Source organism: Colobus angolensis, unplaced genomic scaffold (genome assembly GCF_000951035.1).
Source record: "Colobus angolensis palliatus isolate OR3802 unplaced genomic scaffold, Cang.pa_1.0 Scaffold118, whole genome shotgun sequence".
Lineage (NCBI taxonomy): Eukaryota > Metazoa > Chordata > Mammalia > Primates > Cercopithecidae > Colobus > Colobus angolensis.
The window spans coordinates 5,919,253-5,940,379 of record NW_012112919.1 but is presented as its reverse complement, the minus strand read 5'-3'; the positions used below and the strand labels follow the sequence as shown (position 1 = coordinate 5,940,379).

Below are 21,127 nucleotides of genomic sequence, written 5' to 3'. Positions count from 1 at the left end.
ATAGGCTGTTGGGTCTCGGCCCTTGTCGTACAAATTTACAATAAAGTAAAATCTCTTTCCCCTGAAGTCTGAAGGACTTTGTTGGAGACCCTACTCGATCTAGGCCACAACTTATATTGTCAATTGGCAAGCCCAGGTTTCCATTTATAAGAATGAGCAAGCAGAAAAAAATCACTAAACCTAGAAAAGGACACCATAGTGCAGAAGGAGAGATCAACAGAACACCTTGAAATGGATTTACTGCAGGACACCAACAAAATTTTAGAAAGTTTCTGATTCATGTTAACATGAATTTTGAAAAGCACTGCAATGATGATACTAGAGAGAGAGCACTCAGAAAGGAGTAAGCCCTCCCCTTGCAAATTTAGGAAAAGTTGAGTAGAGATGGAAAATCCACTAAACTGAAAACCTGAGTGGAAGGTGATGAGTCTCACAAGTAGAATACCGTGGAGAGTTGAACAGGAAAAGTAGAGGTCAAACTCCAGGAATATACCCAGAACTCAGAAAAAAGACAGCAATCTTAAAATAATGGGAGAGAAAATGGAAGATAAGGAGGGCAAATCTAGGAGAAACAAATGGAATCCCAGAGGCCACATCATAGAAATTGCAGGAATGAGAAGAAGGAATAGAATTGAGGCAATGGTGACTGATACGATAGAATAAACTACTGGGGCTGAACCCACAGCCCCAAAGATCAAGAAAGAAAACTAGAGGAGAGACAAAACACTAAATATTTCCTAGGAGATCTATAAGTAATTTACATGTAGAAATTTTATAGTAGAAATCTATGTTTTAAACATAACTGAAAAGTTTATGATTATCTAATGCAGAATAATGGATTATCCCCAAAGGAACAAATAATTTTAGGCTGGCTTCAGGCATCTATTCGACAAGATGACATTTTACAAGACAGTGGTTAGAGGGAGAAAAATACCATGTTATGGCTCAGAGAGCAAATAATCTGCAGAGCCTCCCTAAAAGATTCCTTGAAGATATACAGAAGTATGAATGAAATTTAAAAACCTGGGAAGGGGGAAGGGATATCAGTATAAAGGTGACCAGTATGTATGAGAATCAATTCTATACATTGTTGTTAAGATGATAGAAAAGGGGGTGATAATGTCAATAAATTCTTCTTAGGAAGACACAAAATATAAACATAATTTAAAACTTATCATTACCATTGTCTAAAATCTAGAAATCATGGGAGAAATGTAAAAGCAGGTTTAATGATTTTTCCTCTTCTTCCCCTTCCTTATTCTGGCAAATTATCTATCTATCTATCTATCTATCTATCTATCTATCTATCTATCTATCTATCTATCTAATCTATGTAGATTATTTATATTGCTGATAATTGAAGAAAACAATGTTCAAATATTTTAAAATTATAGTGACTTTATTATTTTTTGATTATGAAAACATCACATGGTCACTGTAACTCATGAGAGAAAACCATTGCTGACTCTTTCCCACATATAAGCTCCATCATGGGGGCCTGGATGCTGTCCATTTCTCTGTGAGAACAGTGCATAGCATTTGGTGGGTGCTCCATCAATTCTACGTTCAAGTAACCAATTTCTAGAGACTGTAACAGTTAGTTACTGTACACGTCATCTTTGGTGGCAGGAGATAGGAGCTATGTAGTGTAAGAATAGAACAGGGGGTTTACGAGGACTTATTTAAAAAGTCTTCCTCCAGGACAAGGCACAGACTCCCAGTCATTATTTAGGATCTTCTGAAATAAGAATCAAACTAAATTTGTTTCCTCCACCTGTACACCCTCTCCTGCTCCTCAGACAGGTCCACTTTTTCCATACCTTGAGTGACTAGGTAAGACGGCTTTGTCTAAAACCAGGGTCAGCAAACTATGGCCTGCAGGCCAAATCTTGCCCCTTAACCATGTGGTTTTTTAAATGACCCATGAGCTAAGAATGGTTTTTAGATTTTTTTTTAATGGTTGAAAACAAGTTTTAAAGAGTAAACACTGCATGTTCTCACTCATACGTGGGAACTGAACAATGAGAACACTCGGACACAGGGTGGGGAACATCACATACCTGGGCCTGTCGTGGGGTTGGGGGAGGGGGGAGGGATAGCATTAGGAGATATACCTAACGTAATGATGAGTTAATGGGTGCAGCACACCAACATGGCACATGTATGCATATGTAACAAACCTGCACGTTGTGCACATGTACCCTAGAACTTAAATTATTAAAAAAGGAGTAATATTTCACGATATGTGAAAATCCTTTGAAATTCAAATATTAGTGTCTATAAGTAAAGTTTGTTGAAACATAGCCAAGCTCATTCATTCACTTACTGTCTGTGGCTGCTTATGCATTATGACAGCAGGGTTGAGTAGCTGCAGTATGATCTGCAGAGCCTGAAATATTTTCTATCTGGCCCTTTACCAAAGCAGTTTGTCAACCTCTTCCCCAGAACTTTTGGCCAACTCCTCTACTAGGACAATGAAGACCCATGGGCACCATTGTGATTGCTATGTGTCTGCCACAGTACATATCTACCGAGAGGCACATCAGATGTCTGTTTGCTTATTTCCCTTCAGCGGCCCAGGTGAGTATAAAATTGAGGGCAGAATGAATAGATAATAATGTTTTCTTATTTTTCCCATAATGTACAAGTGTCCTACAGTTGATGAAATGTTGAATATGATAAAAATCTTGCACTTTATATGTCACTCTTTCCTTATTTCATGTACATTATTATTAATAGTAGTTTGATTATTTCTATCAGAAACTACTGGAAACAAATTACTTGTCCGTTCTGCTTTGTAGTATTATCTTTTTTTCCAGCAATTTACTTATAAATGGATTGAAAACTTCCCCTAGTAAGAATTCTCTAATTTAGTAGGTAAGTTACATTTTCTCTCACGTAGCAGGCAAGAGATGGTTCTCCTAATTAGTGGCTTAAATACTAATAGATTTGTTCTACTATCCTTGGAGCGTGGTGACAACTTTGGGGCACACGATGGGCAGAAACTGCCTGGGGCATTTGCTCTTTGAATGTACAAGCTCTGAAGCAAAAATTTCCCCCCTGAGTTAGAAGACTTTTACTTACCCCGTGTTAAAAAGCCAAAAACTAAAATGTCACCAACAAATGGAAATGTAGTATGTGCTAAATTACTGAGTATTTAGTAATTAATCCATAACTCACTTTCATAACAAAGTCCTTTCCATTGCCAATCAGCATTAGGTGTTTGAATGCTCTTACAAGCAGAAATACGTTTTCTCTGATTCCTTACTGATCCTCTCTTGAATAAAAGAGGACAGTCTACATTATTATTTACATGGCAGTCCTTTGTGCATCTGAAAACCAAATCTTCACCATTCTACCAATGGTTTTTAATTTCCTGCTATAATATTTTAAGCAAACCTTGAGGGGCCTGGTAATTCTCTTTCACAAAAGTAAGAAAGATTATAAATAGAATTAGGCCAACTTTGCCTATGGTCTGGTCTATTCTCCAGGAAGTTTCTCAGACCAAAATGCTTCCATTATTTTTTTCTTTGTAGGCTTAGGGCCTGCCTGAGCAATGGGAATAAAAGTTGTTAGGGGATAGCATGTGGGTATGCTACCAGGGGGACAGAGGGGAAGCAAGTGGCATCTGGACAAGCCAATGACAAACGACCTATGTTATAACACTTAAGCTGTGACAAACACAAATCTTGAATTAGGGCTAAAGAGATGAAATATGCAACAGGTGAAGACTTTATTTGCTTATGGTTTATGTGAAAAAAATCCTAGGGATTTAACTGTCAGTATTAACAAGGACCAATGCTAAAATGCAGTTGACACAGGAAAAAAAACAAAGCCATGAAAATCTTGCTACAGCAATAGACCATGGGAAATCCTACTCTCACTGTATTTTACTGTATTTATTCCACAGAATATGATATCAAATCTGGATGCTGCATTTTAAGTAGAACATTGAAAAATTATAAAGTGCTCAGAATGTGAAGACTGAAAATAATCTCTAACAGGCAATAAGAAAGATGTGGGATAATCTTGCCTGGAGAAGATAAAGCTAAGAATATGGGAATGGTCTTCAAATATTTGGAGGGCTGTTACGAAAAAAGTGAGCCCATTTTGGGTAGGGGTACCTGCGGTGGAGTTAGAGCCGAAGCACTGGCTGTGATCCCCACCTGCCACTCACTGACTAGAGGACTTTGGACCATTTACCTAATCTCTTTGTGGCACATTGCGTTGTCCAAAAAGTGGCTGCAATAATGCCTCCGGTCCTACTTGCTCTTTGCTCCCATGAAGAGATAGGGTCTCTGTCCTCTTCTTATGACCTTGAGTGGGCCTGTATGACTGCACTGACTAGAAGAGCACAGTAGAAATGATGCTATGTGACTTCCAAGACTATGTCAAAAAGGTTGTTTGGCTTCTGCCTGGCTCTCTGTCTTGGGACACTTGCTTTTGGAGCCCTGAGCCACCATGTTGAGAAACCTAGACACCCTGATGCTGCCATGCTGAGAGACAAGTGGAGAGACTACGTGGAGGCGGAGATGCTCCAGGCACTCCAGCGACGGTCTGATTGCAACTGCAAGAGAGATGCTCAGAGAGAATAGCTGGGAAAATTGAGAGATGATAAAATGAATCAGCTAAGGATAGGAGTGGCTTATTATGTAGCAACAGAGCACTGGGACATTCTCTGAGCCTTATTTGTAAAGAGATTATGATCCTAAGCTACAGAGAGAGTGTTGTACCAAGTAAATGAGATGCTCCATATCATGGTTTCATACCCACACTGAGTGACTTAATCATGACTGCTTCACAGGATGGGATGGATACCAGAAGCACAGGAGGCAGATGTTGGCTTATCCTGGAGAGATCATTTTAGCATTAGAACTGTCAAACAGAACAGGAGCCACTTCAGAAAGTGTGCCCCAAGGACTGCAGATATTTAGGCTGGATGCTTATGAATGTGTCAAGGGTGTCCCTCACAGGACACCTGCAGTGGGTAAGAGTCAGACTCGCAAGCAGGTGAAATCTCTGATCCTAGATTGAACTTGTTTTGCTATAATTTTGAAGTTCCTCTTTCTTTAGGCATGCATGGAATTAGCCTTGTTATACTGTACATGTATCTCTGTAAACAACCCCACATCCTTTTTGTAACAAGACAGAACAGATAAAAACAAAAACCATCAATTAATATTTAGCAAAAATAACGACTCTGGGGATTCCATAGAAAGCTCATTCCACAAATATTTAAAATATGTTAAACAATAACTCTTAAGTTATGGTGAGAATTAATAAAAGACCTCGGACCATCTAGCAATCTGTTTAAAGAGTTTATACAACTTATTTTTTTACCCTTTAATACAAAAAATATTAAATCAATGCATTATTGGGCGCCTTATAGCACTATACCTTGAAACATGTTCTATAGCATCCTGGAAGAACACCAACTTTACTTCTTTGGGATTTGTGAGATTATAATCATCAAGATAGTCCTGTAGAACATTTGCAATTTTCTCTATATCAGGCATGTCATCATAAATCCGATCAGCTTTATCTGCTCCAAACTATAATTTATGGGAGAAGAACCAAGTTGGATTAATTCTGATAGACACATAACCTGGAAAATCCATTTCATTTAACTTCTTCAAGAGCTACACTGGAATTTTGAAGGTCTCTGCAATAAAATTTACATAGGAGCTCAGAAACAGGGTTTTGATATTTCTCACAATGCTACATTCCGATTTCATTTTTTTTTTTTTTTTTAAGACAGAGTCTCTCTCTGTTGCCCAGGCTGGAGTGCAGTGGAGTGATCTCAGCTCACCACAACCTTCGCCTCCTAGGTTCAAGTGATTTTCCTGCCTCAGCCTCCTGAGTAGCTGGGATTACAGATACTCACCACCACTCCCAGCTTATTTTTGTATTTTTATTATAGATGGGGTTTCACTATGTTGGCCAGGCTGATCTCGAGCTCCTGACCTCAAATAATCTGCCCGCTTCTGCCTCCTGAAGTGCTGGGATACAGGTGTGAGCCACTGTGCCAGACCTAGTTTCATTTTTTTGTTGTTAGGTTATTGACATTGGAAAAGCTAACTGGTTAAAAACTATGCATAGCAGACTGCTATTATTATAAAAAATCATGCCAGAACTATTTGTAGTTTTTAAATAGTAGTCATCTAGGGTTACCTAAATTGCTGAAAATTAAATTCAGGTGTAAACTGCAGGGAGTCGAGTCCTTATTTTAATCTATTGATGATGTCCCTTCTCTACTGTATGTAGCAACTGCCCCAGGGGCACTTTCTCCTGGACTGTTTTACTAAAACACACACAAGCAATGCAAGAAGAGTCTAGCTGTTCTTTTTCTGTTTAGTCCCTCATCTGATAATACAATCAACTAGAAACACACAGGAAAAGAATCTTCGAAAACAAACTTTGGACATACTTTTAATAATAAACATAAATATATACTTTACAAAAATACATAGTTTATCTTTTTTATTTGTCAGTGGTAATACTTATCTAGAGTGGAGTTACCAGAGTGGTGAGGTATTGCATACATATAATATAATGACGAGTTCCTTCATGTGTTGAACCAGCATTGATTGACAGCCTGCTACGTACCTCTGTGCAGGAACCTGGGAACTTAAGATGAACAAAACCAGACGTGGTCTCTGCCCTCTTGGAGACACTGGGAATGTTTTACTCAAACAAGAGGCACCTTAGTAAAACAACATGGCTATCTGCCAATGTAGGCAGGACAGTGAGATAGCAGATTTATTCTAGGCAGGTCAAGAGGGTAAAATTTACCAGAGGGTAAAATTAGGTCCAGAGGGTAAAAATTAGACAGAAAGTATTGCAGAGATGGGCTTGAGGAACTCATAAGGGAATAAAAGGAAGTTAAATATATAAACAAATTGCTACTAATTAGAGTTACTCTTAAATGAAGAGAGCAATTCTCTTAACTAAGTAGCTTTACTACGTAGAGTACAATAAGAGGGAAGTCCTGAGTTAAGAGACTAGACCTCTCTGCTTCCTTCCAAACTGAATACCTGATAGCTCTCTGATTCAAACTGTTACCAAAATGAATGTAATTAGACCAGGAGTCAGCAAACTTTTTCTGTAAAGGGCCAGATAGTACATATTTTAGGCTTTGCAGGTCATATGGTCTTTATCACTACTACTGCACTCTGCTGTTGTAGAGCAAAAGCAATCATATTTAAAAAAAAACATATATATAAATGGCTGTGGCTATGTTCCGAAGAATTTTGTTTACAAAAATAGGTGGCAGGCAGATTTGGCTCATGGGACATAGTTTGCTGACATCTGGCCTAGGTCTTAACTCTTCACACATGTGAAGTTTTTATAGAATATAAATTTGAATTGGAAAATAATAAATGCTTTATAATTTTCAAATGAGGTCAAGTCAGTTTAACATACTTACCTTAATGAAATCTCCAAATATGATGGGCTTATTCAAAAAATATTCCAGGTCAATTGTAATTCCAAAATGTTTGTCTATTTAAAGAACAAAACCAAGTTTTTAATATAATGATAATCTTGAATGGAATATTTTAGTGATAAAACATACAGAATAACAGCTGCTACTTTACTTAGAAGACTTAATTAATATATATAAAAACTGAGAGAATGCTGTGTTAACTCCATGCCGCTTTAGTTTAGCTGATAATCTCCCAAGTTTAAGATTAAGAATACTTAACAAATAATTTAAAACACTTGTTAAATAATGAATATTGGATACTTATTTAAGAAATAAGAAGTATTTTCAAATTATCCTGGCTTTTGTTTTATTTTGAGACGGAGTCTTGCACTGTCACCTGGGCTGGAGTGCAATGATGCAATCTCAGCTCACTGCAACCTCCACCTCCTGGGTTCACATGATTCTCTTGCCTCAGCCTCCTGAGTAGCTGGGATTATAGGTGCACACCACCACATCTGGCTAATTTTTTGTATTTTTGGTAGAGACGGGGTTTCACTATGTTGGCCAGACTGGTCTTGAACTCCTGACTTTGTGATCTGCCCGCCTTGGCCTCCCAAAGTGCTGGGATTACAGGCATGACCACTGTGCCCGGCCTATCCTGGCTTCTTATCAGACAAAATGCTCTTTCTCCTACTATCTCTCCTCTACTTAAAACTTCATAATAAATTAAAATACTAACACTTCCTGAATTTATTTATTTATTTTGGTATTTTTAATAGAGATGGGATCTTGCCTTGTTGCCCAGGCTGGTCTCGAACTCCTGAGCCCAAGGGATCCATGTATCCAGCCACCCAAAGTGCTGGGATTATAGGCATGAGCCACCACACCCGGCTGACCCTTCCTGAATTTTAATACAATTATTTTATAATATTGCATAATATTTCATATATTTTAATATATATTTGAACCTTCAAAGAAAATAACTTTTACTCATAAATTATGAAAATACTTTTTGTGTTAATTGTTCTTTGTGGAAACCAAATTGCTTTTCTACTTGAGTAAAAAAAAAGAATAGGTAAAGATTCATATTTACTGGCCATTTCTGTCAGAATAACATGGAAATATTGCTTATCTTCATTATTAATCAAGCGATCGTGGAAGACTCTTTGGCATTCATGGCAAAAGAGTCTAAAGATCTGAATTTCTCCTCTTATTGTTCCTGGATCACATTGAAGGATACCTGTTTTTTAAGAAAAGAAAAAAAAAAAAGAAAAATTCTACATTTGTAGAATCTCCAGTAATAGTTTAATTAGGAAATCCTTAAGTACAACTTCACCCTCACATTGCCAAAAATGACTGCTTCCCTGGTGGATATACACATATACGAATAGTGACTTCATTTATTGATAACAACATTGGGACACATTATTTGACAAAGACATTTCTGTCCCTGTTTTGTGATGTTTCTTTAACTGAGCATGTGAAGTGGTCAGACTCCACCATGTAAGCAAGTGGATCCCATTGTTACATGAGCTGCAGTATGCTAAGTGAAGGGCCTCACCTTACTTTAAAATAGACTGAAGTATATGTATTTACTTATCTTGCAACTTTCCTCCTCCCAAGGCTTATACTGTTTTTGAAACTCCCATTTCTCTCTCTTTCCCAATGTCAGTCCTTTCCAAATGCCCCTGGCCCTTCCGGCTTCTACTAAGATTATTCTGAGTACTCATTTCATTAGTGTAAATTGCTATTGCAAACACAGTTCTAATAATTTCAAGTTACAATCAAAGCAACAATGTACAGGAATTCCTGGAAATGGTACTTCTCCACAGAGACCACCAATATGGGGCTCCTGACACTGTAGACGGGGGCAGGGAGAGTGTCTACTGTGCATGTGGACACACATAGCAGAGAGTGGGTACCACACAGCATGGTAGGTACTGCTCATGTTGCTTTGGAATACTAGAGTATTTCTGTAGATAATGATGCTACCTGTTTTTTGCATCTCATGTTTGTGTTTGTGTGTGTGTTTGACATATATGTTTCTTGAAATGCTTGAAGTTTTTTTTTTAATTATACTTTATGTTCTAGGGTACATGTGCACAACATGCAGGTTTGTTACATATGTATACATGTGCCATGCTGGTGTGCTGCACCCATCAACTTATCATTTACATTACGTATATCTCCTAATACTATCCCTCCCCCCTCCCAAATGCTTGAAGTTTTAATTATTTTCAGTTAATATTTGTAGAAATAAGGAAATTTCTAGGACTTTTGATGAAATGTGGAACCAAGGAGAAAGAGATTCAACATTGGAACTTCCTGTGTATTTTAAGATATGTCATTTCGGAAGTAAAGTGGATCCTGAATTTTGAAGCTCAAAAATTATCTTAAAAATAGCAATAGAAAGGCAATGGGGAAGGATAATAAATAAATGACAAGATTAGACAATGTCTGAGGATCAGTGAGTGAGTCTGAAGCAGTTCATGAAAGAAACGAAGTCATAGTCTAACGTTTTCTAGGAAAATTGAGTTCATGAATAGCAGGACTAAACTGCTAGTATAAGAGGGCATGATTTCAGTGGAGGAAGAGGAAAACAAATTATTTTGTCATCCTGTGGCAAGGATGGTGTGCCAGCTTTGAGAGTCCTTCAGGCTCTTGAAGGAGGAAGAAAAAGAAAAGAGTGACAGAGCTTTCAAATTGGGAGTTGGGAAGATCGGGAACCTGTGTGAGAACTGTGCATTAGGGAGGAGCAGGAGGGGTCTGCAGGGTTCTTAATGCCTAAGCTCCTGCCATGGGCCAGCATCTCTTAGTTCATTCCCAGACTTGTTAATGCACAACAGGTAGTGACTTAGATTGTGATGAAGACGGGAAGGAGAGCTAGCTTTCAAAGAGGCCAGTCATTGCTTCACAGGAAAGTACTCCACAGCTTCTACTTTGGCTACTTTGCAGATATTGAAAACAAACTTATAAATGTTAGTTAGAATCTTTTTAGAGAAAAAAAAAATATTGGCTGGGCACAGTGGCTCACGCCTGTAATCTCAGCACTTTGGGAGGCCGAGGCGGGTGGATCACCTGAAGTCAGTAGTTCAAAACCAGCCTGACCAACATGGCAAAACCCCGTCTTTACTAACAATACAAAAATTAGCTGGGCATGGTGGTGTGCACCTGTAATTCAAGCTTCTTGGGAGGCTGAGGCTGAAGAATCGCTTGAACCCAGGAGGTGGGGGTTGCAGTGAGCCGAGATCGCGCCACCACACTCCAGCCTGGGCAACAAGAGTGAAACTCTATCTCAAAAAAAAAAAAAAAAAAATTAAGAGTGGTGTAGAACAAAGGGCACTGGATGGGGAGTCTGGGAATGAAGCAGATCATGGAGCAACTAAGAGTTAGTGTCCTTGTATACAAAATCAGGGGAGATTTGTTTATTCGTCTAGACATTCATTCATTCAGTGCCAGGCCCAGTTAGGCACTGGGATACAGTGGTGAACTAAGCATACAGCCCTTGGGGAGCTGATGTCCTAATGGGAGAGACAGATACATAAACACACATATATGCAGAGAAATATGTGCGATATGATTACAGGTAATAGGAGCTATGAAGGGACATGGGAAAGTTTTGCTGAGGAGGTGACTTTGAGCAGGGAAAGTGAGCCATGTGCGTATCTGGTGTTAGAGCATTGCAAGTGACATACAGAGGTCCCTGGGCAGGCCCGATTTCAGGAATGGCAAGGAGGTGGCAGTAGCAAGGAGGAAAGTGGTAGGCAATGAAAGGGAGAGGGAACCCGGATCCGGATCACTCAGAGACTCAACACAGGCAGGTGCTGGAAGCAGCCACAGGAGGGTCTCAGCAGGGCCCATGGTTGGCTGCTGTGCAGAGGGCAGAGCTTGGTCCCTTTGAACAGGGTAAATGGACAACTGGAAGCAGGAGATTAGAGAGGAGGTTAGAGGGGTAGTGGATGGAGTGGTGAGGAGTGGTTAGATTAGGGATATATTCTGAAAATAAAGCTGTCAGGATTATTCATGGATTGCACAGGGGTTTTCAAGGTTCCTGGTGAGAGCAACTAATGGTAGTCTCCTCTGGGGCTGGGGTACGTATGGCCAAGGTGGAGGGGAAAAGCAAGAGTTCCGTTTAGACATGCCAATGTAGCAGGCCAGCTGGATGCCTGAGGGCGCACACTGAGAAAGAAGCTGGATATGCAAGTCAGACTCTTAGAGTAGGGGTGGGAGCTGGAGGCAGGCACTCCAGTGCCATCTCTGAGTAGACGGTATTTGACGATACAGAATTGACCAGAATTACTGAGGGAATATGTGTGTAGATCTGAAGACCGAGCCCTGTGGCCCCAACATTTTGAGGTAGGGAAGAGGAGGAGCAGCTATCAAAACAGACTGAGCGACAGTGGGCAGCGAAGGAGGACCGCAGGAGAGCCTGCCCTGGACCACTGGAGAAGGTGGGGAGGGGCGAGTTGTGTGGACACTGCTGTGAGGTTAAGGTGCCGCTGATAGCTGACCAGTGAATCCGAGCAGATGGAGACAGGACTCAGGTAGAGTGCAGTGTTGGGTATCACACTTTGATTGACATATATTGAAGGGAGAACTGGAGGTAGTAAGTTAGACAGGGAGGAGAGACCATACTTTAAGAGGTCTTTCTAGAAAGAGCAGAGAAATGGGAGGGGTACCATCAGGGGATATGGGACTTACAGAAATTTTTTTTTTTTTCAGATGGGAAATATGATAGTGGCTTTTTATGCCATTAGGCATGATCCAATAAAAGAGGAAACTTTGAAGATGAGAAGAGAAGTGGGAATAATAGCAAAATCCTTGAATAGACAGGAGGGTACTGGGTTCGGTACTAGAAGGAGCACTGGCACTGATAGATGCAGGGGCAGCTCAGCCCAAGGAAGGAAGATGCAGGTTGTCTGGGAGATTTAGAGGCAGCCCTGGTCCAATTGCTTCTATTTTTTTTCAGTGAAAGACAAGTAATCAGCAGGGAGTGAGAAATGAGAGGCAGTGTTGGCCATGTGAAATAGTTGTAAAGCACTCAGCCTGAACAGGAACAGGTGATGGGATTTCTGGGTGAGTCACAGAAAACTGCATACATACAATGTTACTGAGAGATTTGGGGGCCAATGGAAAAGAAGGGAGGGTGCAGATAAGAAAATGAGGGTTCAGTACACTACCTTGCACACATTTGGATAAGTCCCTCAAGTTAAAGATGTAATGGGACTTGGCAGGTGTTGGCAGGAGGTCAACACTCATTTTCTTATAAATCTCAACTGAGGCTTCTACAATGCTTGATGCAGTTTGCTTTACAGCTGGTGGAAAGTCACTCAGGAAACCATTTAAGATGGCCTAGAATCAGAAACATAATATGAGACGATCAGATTTATTTTAAACCAAATATCTATCTTTTAAGTACTCCAGATGACATATTTTCTAATGACAGAAAGCCAAATTCCAACACAAAGTCTTCTGGTATCAAAGCTCTTCTGCTTATTTCAGAAAACATTCTCGAGGATGCACTCACTCCTGTCTTCTGTGATTGTTTTGTGAGGCCTGAGTGGCATTCATATCTGACTAGTGAATTTACATGAATGTACTCTCAAGTAATTTAGACCTCTGCTTGAGGTGAGTCCAAGGGGTCATCAAGAAGGGCACAAACCCACCTAAAAAAGAACAGAAACCCTCTCTCTCACTTTTATGGACGAATGACCACCACTCTCAAAGATTTTCATCTTCATGTATATTTCAAATGTGACTTACTTGCAATGGTGAACTCCTTCACATTCAGCTTCCCCATTTCAGTAGCTGGCCATTCCCTCCTAAGCTCAGATCAGGAGCTTGGAAGTCTCTGTAGACACCTCCCATTCTCTGTCCCGCACGATCAATCTTGAACACATTTCTTGGGTCTGTTTGCTTCTCTCTGTTTCCCTGGACATCACCCCATTCTGGGCTACACTCTTTTAAATCTGGGTTTCTCCCCTCTCTCCTTCACTCTGGCCTCTCCACTTCCATCCTGGTCTCCCTGCCGGTCCACCCTTCCCCCAGCTCCCTCACTTCACCCCTCCCTTCCATTGCTCCCTGTGTCCCCGCCACACTAGTCTGAACACCCGCGCTCCTTCCCATCTCAGGCCCCTGCACTACTGCTCCCCTATCTCTGTGCCTAGCCCTCTCTGCTTGGCAGGTGCCTTTTCAGACTTCATGTTTTAGGTTACATGCCATCTCTCCAGAGAGGCCTTTCCTGATCGCTCAATCTAAAACAAGTCCTCCCATCAGTCTCTCTGATCTTCTCATCCATAACATCACAACTTGAACATGTGTATTTATTAGCTAGTCCTTGACCCCCAAGTGCTTGGAAAAATCATTATTGTTTTTTAAATAGATAAATTCTTATCACCATTAACCCTGGGGTAACTCATGGGAGAAGTCACCAGAATGCATATCGATGTTTGCAAGTTAGTCCAATCTGAAGTTGTGACTTCAGATTTGGTGTCATATATGAGATCTTTTGAAATAAACCTGAGTATTTGTTTTCAGTGGGCCACCTGTTTAACATTTGCTTTAACTTGTGAGGATGACCTCTTTAGGTATCCCCTCCTGGGACCCCAACATGAGTTTAACATACTCCACATGGTCTGTATTTTATGTAGGACCATCCCAAACCCAATCTTTAAATTTGATGAAAATCTGTCCATTTGTATGTGTATGATGGAGAATAGACAAGCTGATAATTTTATCTATATATATGTTATAGGTAGGTAAAAAGCTCCAGCCTTCTCTTCTCCATGACACAAATACAAATACAAATACAGTTTCTAACATATGCACGAGTAACTGTGTGTCTGTATCTAGATATATCATTCATCTATTCATTATCTGCATCCGTGGAAGATCCATGAGGACAGGGATGATATACTAATGTCAGGCGTATGGAAGGTGCTCAACAAATATTTGTTTAATGAATGAATTAAAGGCTACTAAATTGATATCCATACATTAAAATGAGCATATCATTATAAAATTTACTGAGGACCACAGCCTGATATTTTACTTAAGGATCTGGCTTACATGATCTGCCTGGCAACTTTGCAAAACTCTTACTAAGAACATGCACACAAGACACAGCCAGATTTGTCAGTTTTGGGAGAAGGATTCTTTGGCATAAGCACATTATCACTAGTTTATGGAGCCAATCATGGTTTTCAGTTACTGCTGTTATAGCTTTCTAACTAGAAATTTCATTAAATTTAATTTACCTGGTTGTGTGCTGTTCAGTTCACCCTTGGAGTGTATAGTGATGCATATTTTGGCACATACATTTCCAATAAGTAAACACTCAGGTTTGTGTGAACTGTGTGGTCCAAGAAAGAGTCACTTATAATGTACATATTCCAACTGAGCAAACCGTGACTGGTTATTAGTGATGCACTCCCTGCATATATGCACTGATTAACTAATTTGCAATAGACTGTCAAAGAAAGTACAATGATAGGACTAATTGTGTTAACACGAATAGGTGATTGAAAACATTATATATAATATACATGTACTATTTAGATTCATAGGCTTCTTTTATATAGTAGAAATAAATCTATTTATATATGTTGCTAACAATAAATTAGCTTATTGATTTTGCTCTTCTTCAATTCTTGACTGCATCCAAGTTCTTTCTCCTCCAAACAGTAATGAAGGACAGGACAGATGGGTGATGAATTATTGGGTCCTGCTTAGGTGAGCTGTGATGAAAAATGAAGTTTGAGATCCATGGGCCTAGAGCAAGTTCTTTTTTCCTACAGGCAAAATACCCTGTCCGTTGTAATGACAGCAATATTCTTTCCCACCTGAATTCAGTCCAACCCGGTAGGTAGCCTCCAGAATCTCGCAGTTTTGCACGTATCATTTCTATTTCCCCTTATAGTTAGTGTGGGTTTTAAATGTAAACCTGTAAAGTTACAGAGGGAAGAAGCAGCTCTATCACAGCCAGTTTTCAGCTGTGATGTGCTTGCTGGATGATGTTCCCATGGGTGACACATTTCCATGGACATGATAATCCCACAGGAGGTTGAGAGTTGGGGACCATGTCTCTTTCCCAGTGGCCCAGACTTCACTGTATTCTTCTCACCCACAAAATAGAAATCATTCCATTTTGGAATGATGAAGAATGACGTTTTTGTAGTCATAACCCTGAATCTGCTTTAACTTAATAAAAAATGAAACAATTTGCAAATTCAGTTTCTTCTAACCAGGCATAAATTTCTTGAGACACCCCTCACCACTCATCACATCACAGTGGATCTGTGGTGTGGTTGGGAATCACGCACTTCAAACTTCAAAATATAAATATAAAAGTTCTCAGAAAAACTGTGCAGGGGCTTAGACAACCCCTTTAATGGCTTTGGTGGTTCCTGTTATGTCTTGTTCTATACTCTGGTGCTTAATTATAGGAGCTAAGCTCCCATCCTTTCATATTTTCTAAAACACTCTCCCAAAGTTCTTCAAAATGTGGCAGTTTTTATATATCTTTGTGGCATTGCTCCTAAACAGCTTATTGGAACTACTTCAATTTATTAAAAATAATTTCCCACAGAAATAAGCTATTTAAATACAAACAGAAAACTCCTTTCCACGTACTGAAGGTTGTATACATGTGGAGTCTGTCCCTCTTGAGAGGGCTTCCATTGGAAGAAGTCGATGCTGGTAATTGCCACATCCTTGGGCATCACTGTCCACATCACTGTCATCAGCTTCTCCAGGCCAGTCACCTGAACTGTCTTATTCTACCTTTGCGCACACCTTACCATTTCCTGCCTCTGCAGTTGCATTCACCCAGCACTTCCTGTTCCTAAGATCCGTTCCTCCCTGTCAATTCCCAGTATCCCCAAGCCTCAGCTCACAATCTCTCTTGTCTAAGAAACCTTTGCAGGTTGGGTATGTGGGGCTTTAGTCATGCTGCTTCATATTCTCTTATTGTTCTACTCAAAATAATGCCTCACAATCTGTTGAGCACTTGTAGGGCAGGTGCTATTATTTTTCCCATATAAAGGATGGAGAAGTAGCCCTTTAGGGAAGTTAGTACAGGTGGACAAAATATAGGTTATTTTCTTTGTGAGAGTGGCCAAGGAGATGAGTTCTGTTTTAGGTGTCTTAAGCTTGAGCTCTCTGGCATATCAGGTGCCAAGTTTGGTGGCAAGTGGACACACAGACCTGGTGGTTAGGTATGAGATGAGCACAAAGGCAGGGGCTGGGTAGTGATGAGATCTACTAAGAACTGTGTGTGCAGTGCTAAGTGGCAGGGACCTAAGACGCAGCCTTCTCTAAAGGTAGGGGTTTTGTTTGCACAATCTTTCTGCATTTCTAGAACTCTCTGAGACCAACAGATACAGAAGGCAGTGATGCAAATGCCTGCCAGCTACTCTCCAGGAGTCCATATTTACCTGCTTCCTGCTCGGGAAAGAGATGGATAGATGGACTCCTTAGAAACACAAGATACCACTTTGATTGTGGGAGGCTTGGAACACATATATTTTCTTTTCCCCCTTTTGCCTAAGTTAGAATCAACACTCACCTGAAAAATCTGTTTCAGACTGTGATCTGAGGGCACTGGGAGGCACAGCATGCTGAAATGTCTGATGAAGCGGGGAGTCACAGGGTTGCGGCCACCGCCTGGAGGTGCACATGCCGATACAATTGTTACATCCTGTGTGCAGAGAAATCCACTTGGATCACTCAGCAGAGAACGAAATGAGACCTGCCTATCCCAATGGTAGGAATTCCCAAATGCCAGCATTGCATTACATTTTTTGTGCATGTTAAATGACTTCTCACAATCACTCCAAGAGACCACTATACTTACACCTATTTTATAGATTAAAAAACCAAGGCCCTGGATGGTTAAATAAGTTGCTCAAGGTCACTTAGCTGATTCATCTACTTCATATAAATACCTTTATGTGAAACTGTAATCTTAAAAACTTTGTTATCTGAAGATAAAATATAGCCACTCTTTCAACAAATATTCATTATTCATGGTAGTTAAGTTTAGTAAAATTGCCTGGAGCACTGGATTAGTGGATACTGAACCATCGTTCCTAGGGTTAGGTTTCTGTGAGTCTCTGTGATGACATTTTTGTCAACTGACCAATACATAACTTTGTTTTATGTGCGTTTCTGTTTAAAACGCCTTATTTTATATTGTTGAGTCATTAACATTGAACTCATGGACCACAGCACTATTACTCATGCCTAAATGAAATTTATCAAATTCATTCATTTTTTTCAGTAAGGCACATCACAGCCTTTTTGTATTTAGGAATAGTAGACAGCACTTTAGCACTACACTTGGGCCATTTTAAATGGCAGAATCACCAACAGAAGGCATAAAAATGTGAAAATGTGGCCTCCAGTAGACTGTGAAAAGGGCAGTTGTTTACATCATGAGAGCTGAAAAAGAAGGCAGAGTGTTGTCTTGTTCCACCTCATCGGGGAACTGTGGGTTGGATGGCTAGAATTTTTCGCCACTCCGTACATGTCTGCAAAAGACAGAATAAGTGCTATGAATATTGATTTTGCAGTTACAAATTTTTGTGAGCAGGTGAATCTTCAAACATGGAATCCACAAATAGCCTGGGCTATTGTGAATTAAATGGAAAGCAAAAGCCCTGTGGGTCTAATGGAGAGAACATGCCACCTATTCCATCTGAAAGCAGCTTTAGTGGGAAGGACAGAGGTTAATAAATCAATGATCTTAAAAATAAATGTGCAACTTTGGGAGGCTGAGGCAGGCAGATCACTCGAGTCCAGGAGTTCAAGACCAGGTTGAGCAACGTGACGAAATCCTGTCTCCACTAAAAATTCAAAAAATTAGCCAGGCATGGTGGCATGAGCCTGTGGTCCCAGCTACTCGGGGGGGCTGAGGTGGGAGGATTACTTGAGCCCTGGAGGTTGAGGCTGCAGTGAGCCTCTATTGTGCCAGTGCAGTCCAGCCTCAGTGACAGAATAAGACCCTGTCTCAAAAATAAAATAAAATAAAATTGCAATAAAAATCACAGTAAGTTTTTTGAAGGAAAGGATATAATGCTGAGGCAATGCTTGATGGGGGAACCTTACTTAGTCTGTGGGTCAGAGAAGATTTGGCCAAGGAAATGGTACTTGCAGTGGAGAGCTGGAAGCTGACAGGAGCAGAAGACAAGGCCATAGGGGTGAAGGGAGCAGATGCATTTCTGGCAAAGGGAAGAGTGTGTGCCAATTCCTTTGGTAGGAGGAAGAATCTGAAGACCAAGAGGAAGGCACTCTTGATCTCAGCTCTACAGTACCAAGGCTTGAGGTGGTACCAAGGCTGTTTCTATGTGAATCAGTTCCAATAAACAACGGCTTACTACGTACAAGGTATTAAGCTTAGCAGGGGCCATAAAGATGAGGGAGATGGCGGTCAGGAGCTCAGAGTCTAACATGAAGGAATGCAATACAAGATGAGCACATTAACAGCTGTGACTCAAGATGGAATGTGAAGGCCATAAAGACACACACAGTGCTCCATGCGGGTGAAAGAGGAGCTCACACTGGAAATGGGGGTTTAAGGAAAGACCTTGTGAGCAAGGCAATTTGGAGATGGGCCTTGAAGGAGTACGAGGATTACAAGGGAAGAGCTGGAGAGAAGGGCCCTTTCAGGTAGAGGACACTATCACAAAGGCATGCGGTGGAGGATATGGGTGCATTCAGGAGACATCAAGCCTTCTGCCTCAGTGGGACTGTGGGACATGTGCAGGGAGCAGTAAAAGACCCTTGGATCAGAGCAGCCATTCACAGCCATATGTGGGAGCCTCAGAGTGCCAGGGCAAGGCATTTCCATGTGATTTGTTTGGCAGAGAGGAGCCACTGAGCACTGGCCTGGTGGGAGGTTTGGCAGTCATTCCCTTCCCACCCTCATCCCCATGGCACTGAGTCAGGGGAATTCTAAACCTGCAAAGGGCATGTGATATTCTCTCCTCACTGCATTGTTGGGAAGATAAAGTTAGATAAAATTATTTGGAAAGTAAAAAAACCTTATATGCAAAAGACTGCTTTCTTTATAAAGAGGCCTAATTACATTCTCTTTTTAGGAAAGGTTTTCCTGTTTTAATACAGGCTGTAAATACAGTCTGGAAGAAGAAAACTGCTTACTGCTTTCCAGGAACTGAATACAGGTTCATCTTCCATCCGGGACTTCCTGTGTTGGTGAATGAGGCCCCTTTCTCAGGACCTACTACTTCCGTCCCCATCAGTTTTCACCTCTGCACAGCTTGAACCCTCTCTTCAGTCTCCATTTATCTCTCTGCCTCTTACACTCATCTTATTTTTCACTTCAAAGAATGTTTATGCCTTACTTAAGCTCTCATTTTGATAGACAGAAAGTGCTCTACCTGGATTTCCCAGGGAACTGGAGCTTAGCAACGTGGGCAGGGAGGAATCTTAGCTGAAATCACATATTCAGAAGCCGAACGGCCTGGGCTCTAATCCCAGTTTTGCCACTTACGAGTAGTATGACCTTGGACCAGTCACATAACTCCACACTCTTGGCCTATTTCTTGATCTAAAAAACAAGGCTGATAGCATTATCTGTCTTGTAGGGATGCTGGGTGCTAGCAGGTGGGAAACACTTAGAATAGTGCCTGGTACAAATATTTGTTTTTATTGTGAGCAAAACTAAGCATGCCCTGTGCCCTCTTCTTCTCAAGCGTATTGGTTTCTGCTCTCCAGAACAGAAATGGGGCAGTCAGCCTAGGTTCCCCCTTCTCCCTCTTGACTCCATACCCCACCTGTGATGGTTAATACTGAGTATCAACTTGATTGGATTGAAGGATACAAAGTATTGATCCTGGATATGTCTGTGAGAGTGTTGCCAAAGGAAAGTAACTTTTGAGTCAGTGGGCTGGGAAAGGCAGAATCACCCTTAACCAACCCTTAAATTGTGGGCACAATCTAATCAGCTGCCCATGGAGCTAAACTATAAGGAGGCAGAAAAATGTGAAAAGAGTGACTGGCCTAGCCTCCCAGCCTACATCTTTCTACCATGCTGGATGCTTCCTGCCCTTGAACGTCGGACTCCAATTTCTTCAATTTTGGAGGCTGGACTGGCTGTCCTTGCTTCCCAGTCTGCAGATGGCCTATTGTGGGACGTCATGATCATGTGAGTTAATACTTCATAAACTCCCTTTTATGTATATATATCTATTCCGTTAATTCTGTCCCTGTCAAGAACCCTGACTAATACACCACCAGTCCTGCTGATCTGCCTTCTGGCTTCTAAACCCTTCTGACCACATGCATCACCCCAGGAGGTTCGACCCTCATCTCTTGTCCTCTAGGCTACAGCAGTTGCCTCTGTTCTTGCTTCCTTTTTAGCCCATCCCTCCCCTGCAGCCAAGGGAATCTTTCCATAAAATTTCCTTCAGCAGCTCCTCAGCACTTACAGGATAAATCCAGTTTCCTCCTCATGGGCCCACAGCACCATGGGATGTGACTTCTGCCTCTCCTGTTGCTTTGGTGCTCATATTTCACACCACCTTAGTATTTTACATTCCTGCTTTGGGGGTATAAAACGCTCCCTTTCTCTGCTTTGGCATGCATGCCTTCAGAATCCAGCTCCAACATCACTTCTGGGAGGCTTCTCCCATCCTCAACCCAGCCCCACCCCTGAAACTCTCCTGTCTCTCCCCTCTCACCACT

The 21,127-nt window shown here is 41.0% G+C and overlaps 1 protein-coding gene across 1 annotated transcript in view; it reads right to left on the bottom strand.

Moving 5' to 3' along the window:
* The window catches only part of DNAH6 (dynein, axonemal, heavy chain 6), a 337,022-nt gene that overhangs the window by 129,776 nt on the left and 186,119 nt on the right, over positions 1-21,127 (bottom strand). The window contains exons 41-45 of the mRNA XM_011925684.1: positions 16,989-17,120; positions 12,604-12,775; positions 8,517-8,663; positions 7,427-7,500; positions 5,398-5,552 (exon numbers count right to left, since the gene is read on the bottom strand). Of these exons, the coding sequence (XP_011781074.1) occupies positions 5,398-5,552; positions 7,427-7,500; positions 8,517-8,663; positions 12,604-12,775; positions 16,989-17,120 (680 nt within the window). The remainder of the gene's footprint in view (positions 1-5,397; positions 5,553-7,426; positions 7,501-8,516; positions 8,664-12,603; positions 12,776-16,988; positions 17,121-21,127) is intronic.